This window comes from Puma concolor, chromosome D4 (genome assembly GCF_028749965.1).
Source record: "Puma concolor isolate L17-30 chromosome D4, mPumCon1.1.hap2, whole genome shotgun sequence".
Taxonomy (NCBI): Eukaryota; Metazoa; Chordata; class Mammalia; order Carnivora; family Felidae; genus Puma; species Puma concolor.
In genome coordinates, this window is record NC_141679.1 from 74,105,750 (window position 1) to 74,128,111 (window position 22,362).

At 40.5% G+C, this 22,362-nt stretch overlaps 1 protein-coding gene across 2 annotated transcripts in view; it reads left to right on the forward strand.

Moving 5' to 3' along the window:
• The window catches only part of SLC31A1 (solute carrier family 31 member 1), a 42,054-nt gene that overhangs the window by 14,181 nt on the left and 5,511 nt on the right, over positions 1–22,362 (forward strand). For both annotated transcript variants that reach the window (XM_086683754.1, XM_086683755.1), the window contains exons 2-3: positions 19,514–19,679; positions 20,245–20,317. In XM_086683754.1, the coding sequence (XP_086539880.1) occupies positions 19,581–19,679; positions 20,245–20,317 (172 nt within the window). In that variant the 5' untranslated portion in view covers positions 19,514–19,580. The remainder of the gene's footprint in view (positions 1–19,513; positions 19,680–20,244; positions 20,318–22,362) is intronic.

A 22,362-nucleotide genomic window follows, 5' to 3' on the forward strand; every position in this document is an offset into this window, starting at 1 on the left:
GGTTAAGCGTCCAACTTTGGCTCGGGTCATGATCTTGCGGTCTGTGGGTTTGAGCCCCGCATCAGGCTCTGTGCTAACAGCTCAGAGCCTAGAGCCTGCTTCAGTTTCTGTGTCTCCCTCTCTCTCTCTGCCCCTCCCCCGCTCACATTCCCTCAGGTTCTCTCTCAGAAAGAATATTTAAAAAAATTTTTTTTAAAAACCCATTTTTTAAAGTGTGATATTTGTGATTTATGATAAGACATATATGGTCTGCATCCCATTTCTGGCACAGAACTCCTAAAATCCTTGAGATTTCCTAAGTGATGAGAGCTATAAGTGCCCTGTGTTATGTTATAATGAGGTAACTTCTTTTTTAGCAGTCTATAATTTAGTAGGAAATCAAGAACATGAACTTGAGTCACTTAACCTTCTAAGTAAAGTTCATGTTCTTAAAAAATGAATAAGACACTCTGGGGAAATGCAAACACAAACTGGACACTTGATGAATAAAGAATTGTTAATTTTTCAGGTGAGTTAATTGTATTGTATTTTCTCTTGTTTTTTCTAAGGTCCCCCTCTTTTAGAGATGTGGAAATGCATACGAATAAAATATCATAATAGTCAAGATTTGCATCAAAATTATGTGGGCCATGGGAATGAATGGGGTATAGATGAGACCAGGCTGGCCTTGAGTTGCTAAGTGTAGAAGTTGGGCATTGGGTACATAGGAGTTAATTATACCATTCAGTCTAATGTGCAGATAATTGAAAACGTTTATAATAAATTATTATACTTTATTGAGTTTTTCTTTGATTGTGAAATCAAAACACTAAATATTCCTGGAGCTTCAAGGACCCACCACACACCATATTACCCTCTCTCTACCTTTATATCCTACCCAGCAGCTTGCCTGCCCTTCCTCCCAGGCCTCTATCCAACTCTAATGAGGTAACTTTTAGAAAGCCCTGAGGTCTCCTGAGGTTGGTTGCCAGTGAAGCAAACCAATATGATTGGAGAATTGGACTTTCAGCCCCCAACCTCCTAGGAGGGGAATGGGGCTGAAGATCGAGTTGTCACCAGTGGCCAATCATTTAATCAATCGTGCCCCTGTCATGAAACCTCCATTTAAAAAAAGAAAAAAAACAAGTTCAGAGAGCTTTTAGCTTGGGAATCCAGAATGCTTACATGTGCCGGGTCCCAAACACCAGGACAGAAGCTCCTTTGTTCCGGACCTTGCCCTCTCTTCATGAGGCTACTAATTTGTATTAATATCCTTTGTGATAAATCTGTAATCTGTTGAGTTCGGTCTGTGGGCTGCTCTAACAAATTAACTGAACCCAAAGAGAAAGGGTTGTGGAGACTTTTGATTTTATATCCAGTTGGAAACACAGGCAACAACCTAAGTTTGTAGTTGGCATCTGACGTGGAGGGCAGTCTTATAGGACTAAGCCCTTAACCTGTGGAATCTGATGTTGTCTCCACGCAGTGTCAGAATTCAGTTGAATTGTAGGACACCCAGCTGGTGTTGGAGAATTTAATTGCTTGGTGGGGAAACCACTCATAGAAAGTATCTTTTATAATTATAATTAGAAGACGTGGAGAAAGAAGTGTGAAGATTTGAGACCTTTCCAATTTTTTTTTTATTATTTATTTATTTGGTGGGGGGGTAGCAGACAGAGTCTAAAGCAGGCTCCAGGCTCTGAGCTGTCAGTACATAGCCCAGTGCGGGGCTTGAACTCACAAACCCGTGAGATCATGACCTCAGGGACGCTTAACTGACTGAGCCACTCAGGTGCCCCTTGAGACATTCAAAGAATAGAGATGCAGATTAGGATCAAATTAAAGCAATTACGACCACCCAATTCAACATAGGTGAAGGATGACCCTGTGTGTGAAGGTAAGTGGCTAGGATTCACTAGCTCACCCCAAAAACTCCCAAAATGAGAAGGTTAGGAAGAAAGACTAGCTATGGAGTAGGGGGTGAAAGACAAATCAAAGACAGAAAATTGCCCTTATGCCAAGAACAGTAGATGAAAAAGTAATACAATACAGTATTCAGAGGTTTTATGTGTTTGGGTGCACACTGTGATGAGGTCAGTGCTACTGACATCCCTATCTCTGAGGAAGCTAACTTGCCTTCTTTACTATGCTATCACCTTAATGAGCTCCTTATAGCAGTCCTTAAAATAATCCTAGGAGGTAGCTACTTTTATTACCCTGATTTTACAAAGGCTGAGGGACAGAGATATTAAGTAATTTGCCCAAGGGCCCACAACCAGTAGGTACAGTCTTACCAGTTAGGGGAATGGCTATACTCCCTTGTGTACTTGGAGAGCCACCATAAAAAAGAAAGGGAAAATACCTTTTCTGCCCACAGTTTCCTGCTCATGATTTTTTTGGTTGCTTTTGGTAGGCTATTCAGGATCTCAGAGTTTCCGGTCTCAATGCAGGAGCTAATGGTTGGTTAGGAACAGACCCTGGGAGCCCATCTTAATTTCATTAATCATGTTGGGAACTATATCCAACAATTTCTTCACACAGAGGTTTGGTTTTTTTGTGGGTCTAGTTGTTTGTATTTTGGGGTTGGTTTTTTTTTTGTGGGGGGGTGATTTTTGGTTTTCGTTTGGTTTTTAGACAGTAAAACAGTGCATTTCCTATTTGAGGTTTGTCTTTCAAGTAGTTCAGTTAGTATATTTCACAACTAGTCTAGAAAAATAAAACTACAAGAGATGTATAAATTCCTCTTCATCCGGAACTCAGAGATTTTATTCACATAGTAGGTGGGAAAACTTCTCTCAAATCCCAAAGATGAGCCATTTGGTATTAAATTCAATGTTAACCCAGAAAGTTCTTTGATTATTAGGTGATGGTATGTGTACCTTTTAAGTGAGGGTAGGCTAGCTCTCCCCTTTTGGAACATCACAACAAACAATGCTTTATTTTAGTCCCTGGTTGAATCTTGGCTTTCTTTTCCTTTCTTTCTTTTCTTTAAGCTCTCACTTCTTAAACATCCAGTCCTTAGATTCTGAGTAGTATATATCTATTTTATACATCTCTATAATTCAGAACTATGGTTCTCAGATTTTAGGGTGTCAAGAATTGCCTATATAGCTTGATAAATGTCTAGATCTTGAGGCACATTCCCTGAGAGAAGACGCACTAGTCTGGAGTGGGGTCTATAATTTTCATTTTTTGCCAGATATCCTAAATGATTCTGATTCAGGCGGTCCTAGGACACACTAAAAGAAACTCTTGAGTTAGGAGGAAATGAACACTGTTTTCTATGTGATTAATGTACCAGTCACTTTCATATGTATTTTTACATTTTGATGTTCAAAATATTATGAGATTTTGTTTCCTGGTTTTTATGGATCTATTATCCCACAAAGTTTCAGTAACTTGTTTTGAGTTTCAACAGTTAGCAGGCTGACTCCCAGACCAAGAGGGCTCTTGCTCTTAACTGTTTCTGCTTCAGCAAGGTATCTCTCAAAAGAGATGGTTAAGATTGGTGAATTGGAAAATGTTACAGGGCGATATGAACAGTATGCTCTGAAATGTGTTTGATAAGTGTTAAAGCCACTGAGATGTTAGAATGTCTAAAGCATATCAATATTCACAATGTATCTAGAAAAGACAGATATGCATTTGTTTCTCATTGAAAAATATTATGTATACCTAAACTTTTCTAATTGAAATAGGCCCTAAAGATGAGTTATTTTCTTTACTGAGGAAACTGTGTCCATAAAGATTAAATTACCTGAAATAATGGAAAAACCTAGGCTAGAACCAAAATTTCCTGATTTTACTCTCTAGTATTCTTTCAACGTTTATTTATTTTTGGGACAGAGAGAGACAGAGCATGAACGGGGGAGGGGCAGAGAGAGAGGGAGACACAGAATCGGAAACAGGCTCCAGGCTCTGAGCCATCAGCCCAGAGCCTGACGCGGGGCTCGAACTCACGGACCGCGAGATCGTGACCTGGCTGAAGTCGGACGCTCAACCGACTGCGCCACCCAGGCGCCCCTCTAGTATTCTTTCAAATTATAATAATGGTAAGGATTAAGGGTGGCTGCAGTTTATCCAGAGGATTGGTTGGGAGTGATGACTCTGTGACGATATTCAGCATTTGAAAGCTTGTACAGAGGCATAATAATTAGAGGTGATCTGGTATTTTATTTTATTTATTTCTAAATCTTTATTCGTGTTTGTTTATTTTGAGAGAGAGAGAGAGAGAGAGAGAGAGCACATGGCAGGGAGCAGGAGGAGCAGAGAGATAGGAAGAAAGGGAGAAACCCAAGCAGGCTGTGCACTGTCAGCACAGAGCTGGACGCAGAGCTCAAATCATGAGATCATGATCTGAGCCGAAATCAAGAGTAGGTCGCTTAACCCACTGAGCCCCTGCAGGTGCCCCTTAGATTTTGTTGTTTTTTTTTTTAATGTTTATTTTTGAGAGAGAGAGAGAGAGAGAGAGAGCGGGAGAGGGACAGAAGGAGAGGGAGACAGGATCCTAAGCAGGCTCTGCGCTGACAGCAGAGAGCCCAGCCCAGTGTGGGGCTCGATCTCCTGAACCCTGAGATCATGACCTAAGCTGAAGTCAAGACAGTTAGCCAACTGAGCCACCCAGGTGCCCTTACAAGTTATTCTGTAAGAGTTCTGGTTCTGACACTGGAAAACCTATAGTAGAATGATGGCATTTTGGGATTGCGTGAATTTTAACAGAATGCTGAAATGTGGCCTGGAGCTCAGGCTATGTGGAAGTCTTTTCTCACCTTACTTAGAGCCATGTAGAGGTAGAACAGTCAGGATTACTGTAGGTTACAACTTTAGCCTGAATTGTATGCCGTAGCACAGTAGAAAGCAGTGCAACTGCTCTAGGGGTAGCTAACAGTAGACTTAGTTCCTCCGGGGCAGCTTACTGGGCAAGGACTTAGAGACTTGGCAAGGCGCTTGGATAACTTGGCACTGGTTTACCCCGAAGACAGGGAATAACCACGTGTGCCTCCCAATAAAAATAGGTCCGCTTTTCTTTGTAAACCTCTCTCATTAAAAATTGCAACCCCAGGAGAGCCTGGGTGGCTCAGTTGGTTAAGCTTCTAACTTTTGATTTGAGCTCAGGTCATGATCTCACGGTTCCTCAGGTCTGGCTCTGTGCTGAGAGTGCAGAGCCTGCTTAAGATCCTCTCTCTTCCTCTCTCTCTCTCTGCTCCTCTCCTGCTGACTCTCTCTCAATATAAAGAAATAAACTTTTTTTTTTTAATTAAAAAAAGTTGCAACTCTGTTTCCTTATCGCAATTTTCCAGGATTGCAGCTGGAAAGCAAAATAGCTGACTTTGTGTTAAGAGACAGAGACACAAGGTGGGTGGATGAAAGTGCCATGGCACAAATGATAGAGCGCTAGAGGTCAGAATCTGGATTCTAATTGCAGACTGCCACCAGACTGACTGCCACGTGATGACCTCAGCCAGTCTGTTAACCTTGAGTACCTCAATTTTCCATCTGCAAAATGCGTAGCCATTCTCGTTTAACCCAGGCCCATCTTTCAAGTGCCGTTAAGTTTGGAAGCACACTACACTGTTGTAGCTCAGCAGAATGACCTAAGAACATGCCACAAAAGTAAATGAAGTGATTATTGGACCCAGACTTAGAGTCAATCAACAAATATTTATTGAATGCCTAGAAGGTGTATTAGACAGCACAATAGCCTTAACCTAAGCCTTACGATGCATCCTGTAAGCAAGATGTGAATAGTTTTCTTCAGCCTCATTATTGATCACTCAGCATGATGATAACTCACTGATGCCAGAAGGGAGGTGGACAGGGTGGGTGAAACAGGTGATGGGAATTAAGGAGTGCACTTGTTGTGATGAGCACCAGGTGTTGTGTGTGGGTGTCGAGTCACTGATTGTGCCCCTGACGCTGGTATTACACAGTATGGTAACTGAGTGGAATAGAAGTAAAAAGTTCAAAATAATAATAACAATAATAATAACTCACTGAATAATGCTTTTACATATGTTATATGGTCTTTTTCCCCCTCAGTATTTCTTCCCATTCATTATTTCATTTGAATGACGTAACAACCCTAAGGGCGAACAGATGTTATTTCTGTGTTTCCCCGAGTTTTGAATGAGACACTGAAACTCCGAGACCAAAGTAGTTCTCAGAAAGGTAGGGTGATTTCGCCCCTCAGGGGACTTTTGGCAATGTCTGGAGACATTTTTAGTTGTCACAACTGGGACAGTGCCACTGGCATTTGGTGAGTAAAGGCTAGGGGTGCTGTTAAACGTACTACAATGGACAGGACAGCTCATTCAACAATGAAATTATTCAGCTTCAAATGTCAGTAATGCCAAAATTGAGAAATTCGGACATAGGTGTTTTATCCGAAAGAACATGAAGCGATGGAGTTGCATGGACCAGAATCCAGATCTTAGACTCAGTCTAATGTGTGTTCCACTGTCCTCAAAACATTGGAGCAATTAAAAACTGGAATCACATAAATTCTGGATTTGTTGCTAATGTTTTGAAAAGGTATAAGGGAAAAATGGAGTTGTTTCTATCACTGTTGAAGGTTTCCACGTATAATATAGATTGTATAACCCACTAAAAATCTATTAAGTACTTGCCATGGACCTCAGTCTGCCGTTCATGTCCTGCAGAGAGCTTAGTCTACTTTTATCATATTTTTCTATTGAGCACATTACCAAATTTGAATCATTTATCCAAATACTATTGAAATCTGGACACAGTCTCTTTAGCATACTCTGTACACAGTACCCACTAATAACCTAAAGACCCAGGGAAGTTTTATAGGAAATGTCACCATGACACTCAGCTGGAAATTAACCGAGCCAGGATTTGAATGCCATCTGGCTCCAAACTCATGCTCTTAACAATATTCTGTAAGCTTAACTCTCATTGACAAAGGGTGGCATGGGACTTGAAAAGCTCTTAAAACCCGAGATAGTCCTTGTAGAATATTCTTCAATTTTGACCCTCAAACCATTTTATAACCCAGACATCAGAAGGTTCTTCTGATCCTTCTAAAGCTTTAACAGATGTCTTTCTGGTTTCTGGCAAATCAGAGGATTATAGCCCATGGTTCCATAAGGATTTTTTTTTTCCTGTGAATACCTCACAGAAGAACTTGAGCAGAAAATGTTAGGGAAGAGCAAATAAAGGCCAGTTACTCTACACAGCAGCAAAAGTACTCTATTAAAATATAAATCTAATCATATCCCTTCCCTGCTCATTACCCTCATAGCTGCCAGTTGCCCTTCAAATAAAATATAGTCCCCTTAAAATGACTCACTGTGTTCTATTCATACTGACCTTGAATGGCCTTGATTCTTTTCTTGTCTCCGGGATGCTGTTCCCTTACCTTTCTACCCAACTCCAGTTATTTATCAGTCTGTTTGAAGGTTACCTCCTTAGAGAGGGCTTGTCTCTCTCTCCACATGCCTCTCCCCTGCCATCTAAATTGGTTCTTTCTGTTCTCTGCTGCAGTACCATATTTATTTCCTTCATTTCATATATCACGATTTGTAATTATATACACTTACACATAATTATTTGTTTACATACTTAATGAGGGCTTTCTCTTCCTAGAGTAAGCCCCATGAAGGCAAGAATCTTGTCTTTTTGCATCTGGCTCACTGGGGGTAGATCTTGAAACCTACATGGATGGTACTTTTGGAATGAATGAACGTTTGTTGAATGTTCTTCCAGATGCAGTAAGGAGGTAGAAATTAGAAAGTTTACTTGTCCTTAAGGAACTTGCTGTATAAAAATGGTGTTTTTTATCATGTATTTTAAGAACTGTAAGTCAAATTTTCCATAAGAGAGGACTGCCAGGGAAATTCAGAAAAGAGATTTCTTCTGTCAAGATTCCAAGGGAAACCTAATGGAAGAGATGGCATATTAAATAATCCTTTAAGAATGAGCTAGATTGGGGGCGCCTGGGTGGCTCAGTCGGTTGGGCGTCCGACTTCGGCTCAGGTCATGATCTTGCGGTCCGTGAGTTCGAGCCCCGCGTCGGGCTCTGTGCTGACAGCTCAGAGCCTGGAGCCTGTTTCAGATTCTGTGTCTCCCTCTCTCTCTGCCCCTCCCCCGTTCATGCTCTGTCTCTCTCTGTCTCAAAAAATAAATAAATGTTAAAAAAAAAAATTAAAAAAAAAAAAAAGAATGAGCTAGATTGTAAACTCAGAAGAGCAAGGGCCATGTTTTAACTTCACCCTAATTCTGGTATATTTAACTGGATAAATGTTGAATTAATAATGGTTTGCACATATTCAGGAAATGGGGGGAGAGAGAGGAATTAGGGGAATGACACAAGCCAAAAAGGCATACAAATGTCAAAGTGCTCAGTTTATTCAGGAAAAGTAAGTAGATCAGTTTCAGTGGAATATTGGCAAAAAGGATTAGTTTGAAATAGGCTGGAAAGTAAGTCAGTAACAGATAGAAAAACCTAAATGCCAGAGAGTGAGCATAAAGTAAGCATACCCACTATCAAAAGTTAGATATGAAGATACTTAGGTTTTCTCTTTGCAGACAGTAGGTAGGTAGTTCAGGGGAGTGAAGCCTAAAATGCAATTATAGCTCCAGAAATACATGCAAATAGTACCTGGAGTAAAATACTGGTTTAGTTTTGAGTACTGGTTGTTAACATCATCACCCTCAAATAGCAAGATTCAGATTCCTGTGGAACATCTTCTGTACTTGGTTTGTCTGGGAAGAGAGGCTTTTCTTTATTATATTTCTAGAAGGGAGCAACACGCTAGCCTGAGAAGTTCCTAGACATGTTCAAACAGTTATTACAGAATTTGTATGTTACTGCAGAGCTCCATGCAATGACCTCCATGTGATTGGTCCTTCCAATTCTTCGTGAGATTTCTATGACCCACAGATTAAGAGGGCATTCAAGTTTCAATTTCAGGTGGTCTGTATATAGTTGAAGAAGTGGCCCATGCATCTTCTTCTAGGCCTAATTGTCCAAGCTAGGCTTCTCTCCTTGGGTGGGCCAAGAAGGAGAAGCATTCAAGAGGAGCTCATTAAATGTCTGCAGTTGATTAAGCTGAGAAGGAATTTTGGAGAAGTACTCCATTCAACTGTGTCTCCTACCTTTTCTCACTACTGTTCTACCAACACGATGACAGAAATAGGCACAGATTGAAAAGATCAAAACAACATTTCAGGGTATTTTGTGAGACCTAGTCCAAGCTGGAGTTCTTAGGAAAGGCACAATGTGCTCTGAATGTTCAGAGGGCTTAGCAGGAGACCTTGAAAGACGAGGAGGGTTTGTTGCATTAGAGATTGTAAGGATGGGCGTTCCAGACTGAAGAAACAATGTGAGCAAAGATATCAGACAGAAAAGTGTGGGGTTTGTCCAATTAAAGCTTTGGGCTATTAGACTTGTTCGACTGGAACTCCAAGTATGTGTAGGCAGAAAGGTAGGTTGAGGCCTTCATTTTAGAGATCTGTGATCTCAGAACAAGGAGGTTAATAGACAAGGGAGAGAGGTTCGTAGGCAGTGGAATTTTTTTAACAAATAAGTAGAGCCATGCCTTAGGTAGATGAATTTGTCATTGGTGTATCACATTAAGATGAACGGGGTAGGGGGTACTGTTAGGAAAACCCATGTTTGTAATAGAATCGCTGGTGGCAAAACCAGAAGCAGTCTGGGTGAACCTTGTAATGTACTTGGGATTAGGAAGGGTGATCAAAACTGTGACATTTAATGGATACAAAATTGTGACATTGGGTAAATAATAAGGCAGATTTAATAAAGACTTAAGTCCTGGGCAGGGAGTGAAGATAGATAATAAGTTCTAGCAAAGGCGCTTGCAGAGCTTTCTAAAATAGCATTGCTTAAGCTCTCAGCACCTCTGGTTCTGAGAAGAGAGATGGTGAGGGACGCCATTACTTCATACCACATACCATTTGTTCAGGTTCCACACCGTTATTCATTGGGTAGATGCGCAGAGTAAAAGTATTTTCAAGTTGATCTTATCTTACAGTTTGGTCTGTTTTCTCTACTGTCCATTTCAAGAAAGTGGCATTTACCCAGGATTAGTGCCCTAGAGATTTTGACTCTATAAAGGATCTGGATTTAGCATTTCACACCACTGGAAGGTCAACAGCAGTATGTCCTCTTCCTTCCGTTTTAAAAACAGGTGTGAGTTTTGTGTACAGTCTCCTTACATTTGTCACCAAACATTTTATAAAAGTATCCGTGAAGGCAAATTAGGCCAGAACATGTAAATATTAGATTCTCCCAAGTGCTTTGTGGTTTCATACTCTAGGCTTCCATGAAATGAATAAGTAGGACTAGATGAATTCATAATCCCCTTCCAACTCTTAAAAAGTTCAACTTTTCCGGGTGGCTCGCTTGGTTAGCTTCCAACTCTTGGTTTCAGCTTGGCTCATAATCTCACAGTTCATGGATTCCAGCCCTATGTCCTGCTCTCTGCCCTTCCCCCACGCATGTGCACATGTGTGCGCATGCTCTCTCTCTCTCAAAAATAAATAAACAGTAAAAAAAAAAAAAAAAAAGTTCAGGAGCACCTGAGTGGCTTGGTTGGTTAAGCATCGGACTTTGGCTCAGGTCATGATCTCGAGGTCCCTGAGGTTAGGACCCGCATAGGGCTCTCGGCTAACAGCACAGAGCCTGCTTTGGATCCTTTGTTTCTCTGTCTCTGTCTCTCTCTGTCTCTGTCTCTCTGTCTCTCTCTGTCTCTGTCTCTGTCTCTCTCTCTCTTTGCCCTTCCCCTGCTTGTGCCTGTGCTCTCTCTCTCTCTCAAAAATAAATAAACATTAAAAAAAAGAAACAATGTTTTAAGTTCAACTTGTCTATGTTACTTCTATATCAACTACATTTTGCTACTTCTTAATGTAGAACTACTGAATAATTTCTAAGCATATCCATCAAATATTATTACGTAGTATTTCAGAGTCACTAAAGTGGTAGAGAGGAAATTGAGGTTTGCCCAGTGTGTCATTAACAGATTAAGAAATTGATTTGTCTGTCTTATGTCTAAGTTGCCAGGGAAGAAGTACAGAGAAAAACAATTTATTTCAGTAAGCACTTACTACGGTGTGCAGGATGTTAGGAAATGCAGGAGATTCATGAATGAACAAGACAGGGTCCTCATAGAACTTACAACCCAATAATAAGGATAGGGATAGAAAAGCATTCTATTCTTCTGGAAACTGAACTGAAAAAATACAGAATTAAGTTTTAGCTCTGGGTGAAGTTTGATTCATCATATAATTCAGTGTTTATACAGTTATGGAAAATGAAGCTATAAAATATAAAATTACTTGCCCAATATAGTGTTTATCACCTGCATCCCTTTCACATTTAAACTTGTTCTCTTGCCTTTATATTTTGTTGCTTACATGGTAATAGCCTGGTTCATTCAGGTTTGCCCACAAGGCTTAGGTGATCTAGAAATGGGACAATGAGTATTTTAAAAATTAAGTTTGTCTTTAGCGTGCTCTCTGTTGAAAATGATAGCCCTCTCTGCCAGTAAAGGTTTCCATGTGATCAGTTCCTCCGGGATCTGTCCTGCCCCAGCCAGTTTCTTATCTACCTTGCTGAGCCTGAGCAGCTTAATAAGGTGGACCGGAGATGTGGGAGGATGAAATTTATGATAGAAAAGGGTGACCTTGAACCAGTATCTGGAAACAAAGTGCTCATCTTGCTTTGATTAGAATCAGATTACAAGTCTTGCTGTCTTTTCTGTGGATGGTTAGAATGAGATAGAATCAGAGTCTGCTATCTTGTGTTTTCTGTGGATAGTTAGAATGAGATTTTCAGGACAGCTGAGTTATCGTCCTTTCTATTAACATAGATATTCTTAGTCTTTTTTATTAACATAGGAACTTCTCAGTAAAGAGCTACTCTAATTCCTAGCTCCTTTTATTTTTCTAAAAACTTGTCAGTCCACGCCACATTTCTTGTTTGCCTAGATCACTGGCTACTCATAAATGAAGGCTCTTTGAGTTTTAAATGTAATTGTTTGAAGGAGTTTTCCCCTTTATGACTCTGGCAGTTACCTTTGGTGAAGCCCATCAGTCTGATATATGAGTAATTCAGCCACATAGACTCTGCTGTTATTGGGTATGTAAACTGCTTAGTTTGGTTTCTTTCCATGAAAAGCGCTTTCAGGGAATGGTGCAAAGTAGTAGAGCTCACTATGCTAGATGGTGAAGAAAAAGAAAATAATACTGAAATTAGCAAACAATCACTACATGAATTCTTTGCCAGTTCTATCAGATCAGCCTAGCCATTGCCATGAAGAAAAGAAAGTGAGAATTTGTTGTAGATGATCGCTTGGAGTTATTTTTATTATCAACAAAGGCAAAAAGTTAGAAGGGACAACAGTAGCCTTTGTTTCATTGAAGAATTTTTAAAAGGATAAAAATCTAAGTGTTTTTGTATTGGTAGTAGTAGTGTTAGTGGTGGGTTTTTGGCAGTTATACTCCTGAGTTCTGACCATTGATAAACCTTTAGTCGTAGCAGGGGCGCCTGGGTGGCGCAGTCGGTTAAGTGTCCGACTTCAGCCAGGTCACGATCTTGCGGTCCGTGAGTTCGAGCCCCACGTCGGGCTCTGGGCTGATGGCTCAGAGCCTGGAGCCTGTTTCTGATTCTGTGTCTCCCTCTCTCTCTGCCCCTCCGCCATTCATGCTCTGTCTCTCTCTGTCCCAAAAATAAATAAACGTTGAAAAAAAAAATTAAAAAAAAAAAATAAATAAACCTTTAGTCGTAGCAAGTGCCCTGTTGATGAAGTTTTGGGTTGATGGTTGGGTGGTCCAGAGCCTATGGTCAAGAAATAATTCCTGAAGACTTTGGTGCAAAAAGGTGATTTTATTAAAGCATGGGGACAGGACCCATGGTCAGGAAGAGCTGCATTGGGGTTGTGAGAGGTAACTCATTGTATACCCTCAGGTTGGGAGAGGATCAGGGATATAGGAAGTCGCTAAGGAATTTTGGAAGCAAGGTTTCCAGGACCCTGAGGGGCTAGCTGTTGCTAGGTAAACACCATTTATTACCATTTAATAAAACCTCAGTCATGAGACCCTTCGGATGCATATTAAGGGTGGGGGGGCGGACGGGTGTTGGCGTAAACTTGGAGTATGATTGCCAGCATATATCCTGGGGCAGTTGAGATAAAGGAAGTCGATTTATAGGACTTATAGGATCGACTTGTAGGATTTATAGGATCTATAGGATCGGTGAAGTTGGGACAATGTTAAGCCAAGGTTCTCTTTTGCCCCTAGCAAAGTGTTATCCTTGAGGCAGCTGAGATCCTAGAGGGAGGTCAAGGTCACTCTGCTGGTTCGAGGACTTGTCAATGGCTGTAGGCAATAAGGGAATTTAATTTTTCATTTGCCTTAGTTTCCCATATTACCATGGCAAGCACTTAAACCCCTTTCCTTTGTTCTTGGGTAGCTGGGAGTGTCTGAGGAATATCACACATATTCCACCGGCAGGGTGGCGGGGGCATGGGGTGCCAGCCTGTATTTTGCCCTCAGCTTGCCCCAAGCTCCCTTCCCTCATCACTATCATGTCCCATCACCTGTCATAGTTGATCTGGGGACAGCTCTATGCGTGTGTCTGTGATTTTAGGGACTTTTACTTTTTTTTTTTTCTTATTGACCTGACCTATTTTCTCTCTACCTCTACTGCATAATTTTACTTAACTGTATTTAGTACATTGATGTGGCAGAACTTCGTAAGTTTTTGCCAGTACTGGCTGAGAACCTGTGTAAACCTACGATTTACTCAAGCCTTTTATAAATAAAATTGGTAAAATTCAGTGTCCTCAAGAAGGACACAGGCCAAGGAGAGGCAGCTAAAATATCCAAAGCGTTAGGTGGGTTATGTGGTTATTGTGGTCATACAATTATGACCAATATTTCTGCCAGTCAGTTTGGGGTATCAGAATGAGGCCAGGGCCGAGGGATGAATGGAACAACAATATAGCCTTCAAGGGGAAGGGTCTTCCCCTATGTGTTCATCATTATATTTCCCCCTCCTATTTACCGGGAGCTACTACTTTTTTTCAAAACAACCCTAGTAGGGGTGCCTGGGTGGTGCAGTTGGTTAAGCATCTGGCTCTTATTTTAGGTCAGGTCAGGATTTCACAGTTTGTAAGAACGGGCCCCAAACCTGCTTGGGATTCTCTCTGCCCATCCTCCACTCACAAGCGCGCATACGTGTGCACTCTCTCTCAAAAATAAATAAGCTTAAAAAACAAAACAAAACTCTAGTATATTGGGCTGGAATGCCATGTGATGGAGGTACACCTAGACCCTATTTTGTTATTGCATTATATCTCTCCTTTACCTCTGCGTCTCCTTAAAGGCCTCCCTCCCCAAAGGACAACATAGTGTGGAATTACAGTCATCAAGAGAATTTTGAAGTTCACCTATAGGGGCACTTGAAACAAGGCCAGAGCCATTTCTCAGAATATCTGCTGACCCCGTACAGGTCATCAAAAGGCAGGATTAGTCCAGTTTAACTGGTTGCTTGATCATGAGAACATAGTCCATAAGCATGAATCCCTGTTTATGGTAGCATAGTGTCTGTGACCTTGAATTTTCCCTATCTGTGCTTGCCGAAAGCTTAGAAGTCCTCAATAAAAATAATGACTACAGAAAGCAGAAGAGCAACTAGATAGATTTGTCTTTGTTTTATGGTTTTACACATCTAAAGAGGAACATGACCTTTATCATTTTAAAAATAAAAACTCTCTTCCTTATTTTCTTTATCAGGAAACACTGTAGGCAGTCTCAGACAATTGTCTAAGGTTCCAGACTATGTCTGAGCTGGAGAAAAGGGACCATGTGGCAGATGTCTGACTACTTCTGTGTAGTCTTTTTGTGGGGTCTGATCTCCATAGTCCCTATGATTATTGTTTCTTATCCATCATTGTACAGTACCAGGAAAATAAAAAAGAATTTGAGGTTTAGAATAAATCCATTAAAAGGAAAGTCAATGCTAAGACTCAGAATGGGCATCAGAATTTAGCCTTCTTGCCAATTTCCCAACTTCTGTTCATAAATTCATGTTTATTTTGCTGAAGATGCTAGACTTTGCAAAGAATCTGGCCCTCTCGGTGCTTTACAGTGTGCCTGTTTTGAGAGGAATAGAGAAAACTTCTTTTTTGATGATCCTCAGAAGTAGACTGAGAAATAATTAGACCCTTGAATACAGGGATGTTCTAGAACCTATTTTTATAAATGCTGCACAATACTTACTAAGTGGGGGAAAGGGAAAGACAGAACAAAATACAAAGCTATGTGGCATTCAGCATAGAATGTGCCATCTCATTTTCCATATCTGAGAGTATTCAGGGCAATACAAACAAGTTGGCATATAGCTGACTTCAAGTATACAACTGAAGATAAGATAGAAAGTGAATAGTGTAAAGCCTTCTGAGAAATAAACTTCTTATACTCTGTATGAACTAAGTTCTGTAGAAGCTTATGCTTGCTTGCTTGCTTGCTTGCTTGCTTGCTTGATTGATTGATTTCTGTAGTCAGATCCTAAACCTTTCTCTTGTATTTCCTGAAAGATCCAGGGACTTGTCTATGCTAGAAGGAACTATTTCAAACCAGAGCAATTCTGAACTATACACATGAGTGTCGAGAGCCACTTCGTGTTCTCGGTTAGGAGACAGGATAAGCAGAAAGGGCCTTGAATGTGGTCTTGGCTAGAATACTTTGTAGGAGAAAAGCAAGCATAATATTTTGGTTGTGTCTTCTCCCACAAAGTTTATCCATTGGATTTTCCTGATCTAACGTCTTTTATCTCCTCATATTCCACGGAATGACAACACTACCACTTGTCAGGCACTCTGCTAGATGCTTTAAGCCTTTTATCTCATGTCACCCTCCCAGTAGCCCTCCACGTTCTACTGGCCAGGAACCAGCTCCAGAGAGGGTGAGTGAGTCTCCCAGGTTGTACAACCAGAGCACCTTCAAAATTCTTTGACTATGTTTCCAGCTGTGTAGTTGAGCTCATCACTCTGTTATCTAAAGTGAAGGTGCTTCTCCAGCACGGGTCCCTCATGAACTCTGTTAGAGAAAATTAGTTGACCTGAATTGCAAAATAAACAGAAGTACTATATTCCTAATTTTTTCATCTAGCTATACACTCAGCTTGGTAAATAAATATTGGAGATGGATTTTATTGTGGATTGAAAGCTAGGAATACTCAGATTTTTTTTTTTTTTTCAGTTTTATCCTTGAGTGATATATTCAGATTATTTTTTTTGGTTGGTATTCTTTATAAATAATTTGTAAATTTGATGAAGTAGAAGGATAAAGATAAGAAGAGAAGTGAATGATAGGTTTTTACAAATCAAGAAAATTGCATAAAAGAACTATAGCTACTTTGTAGACCTTGAACCTAGTTCTTGGAGACAGTGAGGTGGAGCTATATTAGAGAAAAAAGTTCTTGGACAGCAGCAAGTAGTTCAAGTTGGCTGTGGAGTTGAGAGAAGCTTGAATAAACCAAAGACAAAAGAGCACAACTCATGATTAAACCATTTTTTTCAGATTACAAATTGAAACAGCAAATGATATTGCTGTGCCACTATTCTTTGATTTATTCTCAATTCAGTACCCATTTTTATTCTGGAAGAAGCTGAGCTTGGATCTTCTTAGATTAAAGCTATTGAAAGAAACAGACTTACACTAACCAACTGCCAGTTTACCTCCTGTAAGTAGAATTTCTCTTCTGAAGAGAAGGGGTTAAATGTGTTTGATTGCTGTAGAAGATGAATTATCCAAATACATAGGACACAGCACTGAAAAGTCAAGTAGGAAGAGAAAAGAATATAATTGCTTTTATTTTTGATGCTTTAATAATCAATTTCTAAGATATATGTATATATATTCCCATGGCATTTTTGCTGGAACAGACTTGTAGTGAGCCCAGGATTGGTTTGAGTTTGCGTCTGCAGTGTATGTATATACATTAATCCACCAGATTTGTACCTTCCTATTCATACACTATGGGGCAAGCCTTGCCTAGGATTCCATTACAAGAAATCTATTGTCCACTCACAGTGAAAGAAAATAGATTCTATTCCTGCTCTATTTCCTAGTATGTTTGAAAGTGAAATTTATCCTACAAAGATGACATTTAAAACAGGTGCATACTTTGAAAGGCGTTCTTTAGATTTGGACAGATGAATTATCGGGCCAGTGATATGTCTGAAGAGATTTGATGATAGGTCTTCATCGAGCAGGTGTCTCTAACTATAATGAGGTACCTAAACAAGTAGGAACCTGTGGGTCTTAAAATGTTAATGGGAAGAATATGTGAAAGTTCATCAAGGATTTCAAGGGTGCAAATCTTTAGTTTGTGGTGCTAAGATCTTGCTTTTTAAACTGCTCTTTACATGTCTTCTCATGCCCAAAATGAAAAGTTAAAACTGTTCGGTTTCCCTGTTTAGCTTTTAGCATTGAGGCTCCTTGGAGAAAGACTGTATGTCTGGTTCATCTCTGTATCTTATTTCCCTCAGTCTTTTACACCAGAAGACACTGCAAATAATCACTGAATCAGTGGCCAGGATTCGGGTTGATAATGTGAAATGAAGTTATCCTTTATGGTTTTCTTTTGTTATAATCACTTTTCAAACTCTTCTTGGAAGAGAACAAACTGTGACTTGTACTTGAGTCTCTTTATGAGGATGTGTTCTCAGTCTTTCTGGCTGGCAAAAGTCTTCTCATGCTTGCTTTGCTGCACTTGCTCGGCTCAAAAACGATAATCTGTCATCACTCGGATACCAGTGCTCTCTCCCTTCTACCGTGATTCTTTTATCCGAAAACTGCTGCCCACTTACATTTCTCCCATCACTGAAATTTTCTGGGTGCCGTTGTGTTGATTATTTTTGTGTGTATTCTGTTTTTACTCTGTGCTATAAAAATTTTATGGACAAAGAGCCTGTTACAGATGTCCTTTATGTCCATGGTATTAATAATACCAGATTGTCAAGCTCTATAATTATGAAATAATATAGTGTCTGGCATGAAAATTACTTAAATTCAGAGTTGAACTTTGATTGTCCCTTACTGATACTTTGCCTCGTCTTTTGCTGGAAATACAAGCCTGTTTCTTAAGCTTGCTGTCATAGAATCATGAGACGGGAGTTTGAAGAGGGGAAAATAGGTGACTGAATATTTGTGCTTTTAAGTTAGACATACATAACTCCCTGAATCTAAAAAGATTTCCTGGTCTAAGATATGCCTTTTTCCACCTCCTAGTAATGCTGCCGTATTACCCTATTTCCTTCACAGCACTAATCACGCCATGAAATTGTTCTGTTTACTTTGTCATTTCTCTCTCCATGAGGTACCTCGTTTGTCTTATTCACAGAATCACTAGCACTTAGCTCAGAGTTTGGCACATAGTAGGAGCTTGATAAATATTGATTGATTGAATGAGAGGCACACTCAGGCTGAGGAATTTCTAAAGCACGCTTTTCCTCCACAGGCTGGAGTTGAGGGACACATAAAGAGAATCCACCAACACCTCACTCTCAGCTTCCCACTCTCTACCCCCACCCCAGCTACAGGAGTTTTTGCTCCTTGGTTTATGTCCCAGGTGGACTTTTGCAGTAAACCAGTAATGTGACAGTAAAGACACAAGGCTGAATATCCAGTCGTCTGGACTTAATTTAATATAGAATATTCAATTTATACCTGTTTTCAGTGTTCTTAGCTCTAATGCTCAGCTAAGGTTGAAATTGTATCTTCTGAGCACATTGCTTGCCTAGGGCAGTAATAGACCTTTTCTTCAAGTTTAAATTAGCTGAAGGCTGGTTGTCCTATACGTGAAAATGCATTCTTAATCTCTTGATAAAACACAGGCCATCCAATTAGGTGAATTATTTGAAGTACTTTTTTTTTTTTTTAATCTACTGACATTTATGGTTAGAAAGCCTTAGAGAAGTTAAATTTCATTAATGACATCAATCTGTCCATTATACAAATTGTTTCTTGCAACCCAAAGAAACTACTTTTCTTTTTATGTTTAAATTTAGATGTACTTTGAACATACCTATCAAAAGAGCAATTCTGCAGAGTAAGGGTTAAGTTTCTGAAACCCTAGGCGCAAATCCCTTGTGCACCAGTCCTCAAAGGTAATCTCTATTGGATGAAATCCCACATAAACAAATAGTTATCAAGAATCAAGATTTTAGGGGCACCTGGGTGGCTCAGTCCGTTAAGCGTCCAACTTCGGCTCAGGTCATGATCTTACAGTTTGAGGGTTCAAGCCCCACATCTGCCTCTGTGCTGACAGGTCAGAGCCTGGAGCCTGCTTCAGATCCTGTGTCTCCCTCTGTCTCTGCCCCTCCCCCACTCGTTCTCTCTCTCTCTCTCTCTCTCTCTCTCTCTCTCTCTCTCTTTCAGAATAAACAAACATTTAAAAAATAAGGTGTATAAAAATAACAAAATTTAAAAGATAATCAAGATTTTATATCATGAAGTCAGTATATATAATTCTTTTTCTTTAAAGAATCTTCTGCCGAGTCTCAACTTTTCCTGCAATCGTGGACCATTCCCACCATACGGGCACAAGCCATATGGCTGACAACAGTACAACGGCGCCTCCTCACCACCACCACCACCCGACTACTTCGGCCCACCACTCTCATGGCGGGGGAATGGACGGTATGATGATGGTGAGTACCTCAGGAGAGGCGGCCCTTTTACCCCCACTTGGGTAATAGACTGGCAAGTTATCATCTTTAAAGATCAGTTTACTGATGAGGAAAAGCTGAGACGGACTCAGACAAGACCAGTGATTTGCCCAAGATCACGTGGCAGGTTAATTTCAGAGCCACACCAGCACCAGGATTTCTGGGGCTCTTGTGTATTCCTTCCATTCAAAATTGACCCTTTTCTGAATTAAGTTCTGCTTTGTGTGGAAAAGAGAAAAGGACAGTGCATTTATCACGATGAACGCTGAGTAATGTGTAGAATTGTTGAGTCACTATATTGTGTACCTGAAACTAATATAACACCGTCTGTTGACTACACTGGAATTAAAATTAGAAAGAGAGAGAGAAGTTGGTGGTAGGGACAAGGAAGAATACTTGTAGAGCGTGTCTGTGGTGATTGTGCTAAAATGAAGTAGAGAGCCTCCTACTTCAGTGAAAGTCTCTTACAATCCAGAACTGATACTTTCAAATGCTCTAAGCTTCTTTACCTGAAATCTCTAATTGACTTGTTTTGGTTTTCTGGCAGTCTATGACCTTCTACTTTGGCTTTAAGAATGTGGAACTGTTATTTTCTGGTTTGGTGATCAATACAGCTGGAGGTGAGTAAACCATCATCAGGTGGTATTCGAGAATGACACATGAGAGGCAGTGACAAAGAATCTAGAAACCCAGCAGCTTTTTCTGCCATAATTACTGAATGGTTATGGTTATGATACATAATCATCTTCCTATTAACTGCCTAGAAGGTAAGGATACACAATGCTTATTTTGGTCCTACAGTAAACCTTCCTTAAGTAACATGTTTTAGAGTTTCTGAAAAATAATTATTTACATACCAGATAGGAGTCTTTTTGCAATCCATTTCCTTTCATCCTTTTCTAGAGTGCTTCCTTATTTGATAAGTTATTGATCCTGGACGTAAGACTGTAGTCAAGGTAAAATGACATAAGGGGGTGCCTGGGTGGCTCAGTCGGTTGATCATCTGACTTCAGCTCAGGTCATGATCTCACAGTTTGTGGGTTCAAGCCCCACATTGGGCTTTGCTTTGATAGTGTGGAGCCTGCTTCAGATTCTCTGTCTGCGCCTCTCTCTCTCTCTCTCTCTCTCTCTCTCTCTCTCTCTCTCTCCCTCCCTCTCTCCCTGCCCCCTCAAAAATAAACATTTAGTGGGGCGCCTGGGTGGCGCAGTCGGTTAAGCGTCCGACTTCAGCCAGGTCACGATCTCGCGGTCCGTGAGTTCGAGCCCCGCGTCAGGCTCTGGGCTGATGGCTCGGAGCCTGGAGCCGGTTTCCGATTCTGTGTCTCCCTCTCTTTCTGCCCCTCCCCCGTTCGTGCTCTGTCTCTCTCTGTCTCAAAAATAAATAAACGTTGAAAAAAAAAATTAAAAAAAAATAAAATAAAATAAAATAAACATTTAGAAAAATGACATAAGCATTTTGCATAAACCACAAAATAACCCTAGGTAGAAAACTATTGATCCAGTATAGTCCTTCCATTTTATATGGATAGATACATTAAGGGTCAAATGCTGAAATGATTAGCCCTAAATCACATAGCATTAGTATGTCAGAGATAGGACAGGGATCTAGACTTTCTAGACCTCCCTACTCCTGTGCTCTTTCTAGCATACCAAACCGGTCTACATCATTCCTGATTCTCGGCATGGCTCATCTTAGGGTCATTCCTACTTTGCAGATAACTAATACCCATTTCTGTGTGTCTGTAATGTTAAGTGGGTATGCCTTAAATTCAAATTGCTCAAGTTCAATCATCAGTTGAACTGCTTTCAGAAGGTATATCTTTGGAGCCACAAAATCAATTTGGAGAAAAGGGGAAGCATTTAGTTCAAGTAGTGTGTTAAATCTGGAGTTTGAGTATATTCGTATGATTATTAACAATGTGAAAGACTTAGAACTAAAATGTTTATTCAAGAAATAGCACTTTATCGGGGTTCCTGGGTGTCTCAGTCAGTTAAGTGCCGTCTCTTGATTTTGGCTCAGGTCATGATCTCACAGTTAGTGACTTTGAGCCCCGCGTTGGGCTCTGCACTGTCAGTGCAGAGCCTGCTTGGGATTCTCTCTCTCTGTCCCTCCCCCATTTGTGCGCTCTCTCTCTCTCTCTTTCTCTCTCTCTCTCTCTCTCTGTCTCTCTCTCTCTTTCTCTCTCTCTCTGTTTCTCTCTCTCTCTCTCTCTCTGTCTCTCTCTCTCTTTCTCTCTCTCTCTCTCTCAAAATAAACTTTAGAAGAAAGAAAGAGCACTTTGTTTTTAAGTTTTTAAAATTCTAGTTACTTAACGTACAGTCTTATATTAGTTTCAGATGTACAATACAATGATTCAGTAGTTCCATACAACACCCTGTGCTCATCACAAGTGTATTCCATAATCCCCATCCCCTTTTTCACCCATCCCCCCTTCAACCCCCTCCCCTCTAGTAACCATCAGCTTGTTCTCTATAGTTGAGTCTGTTTTCGGGTGCCTGGGTGGCTCAGTTAGTTAAGTATCTGACTTCGGCTCAGCCCCACATCAGCCTCTCTATTGTTAGCACAGAGCTGAGCCCGCTTCAGATCCCCTGTCCTCTTCTCGCTGCCCTCCCCCACGTCCCCTCCCCGCTCCCCCATCTCAAAAATAAATAAACATTAAAAATA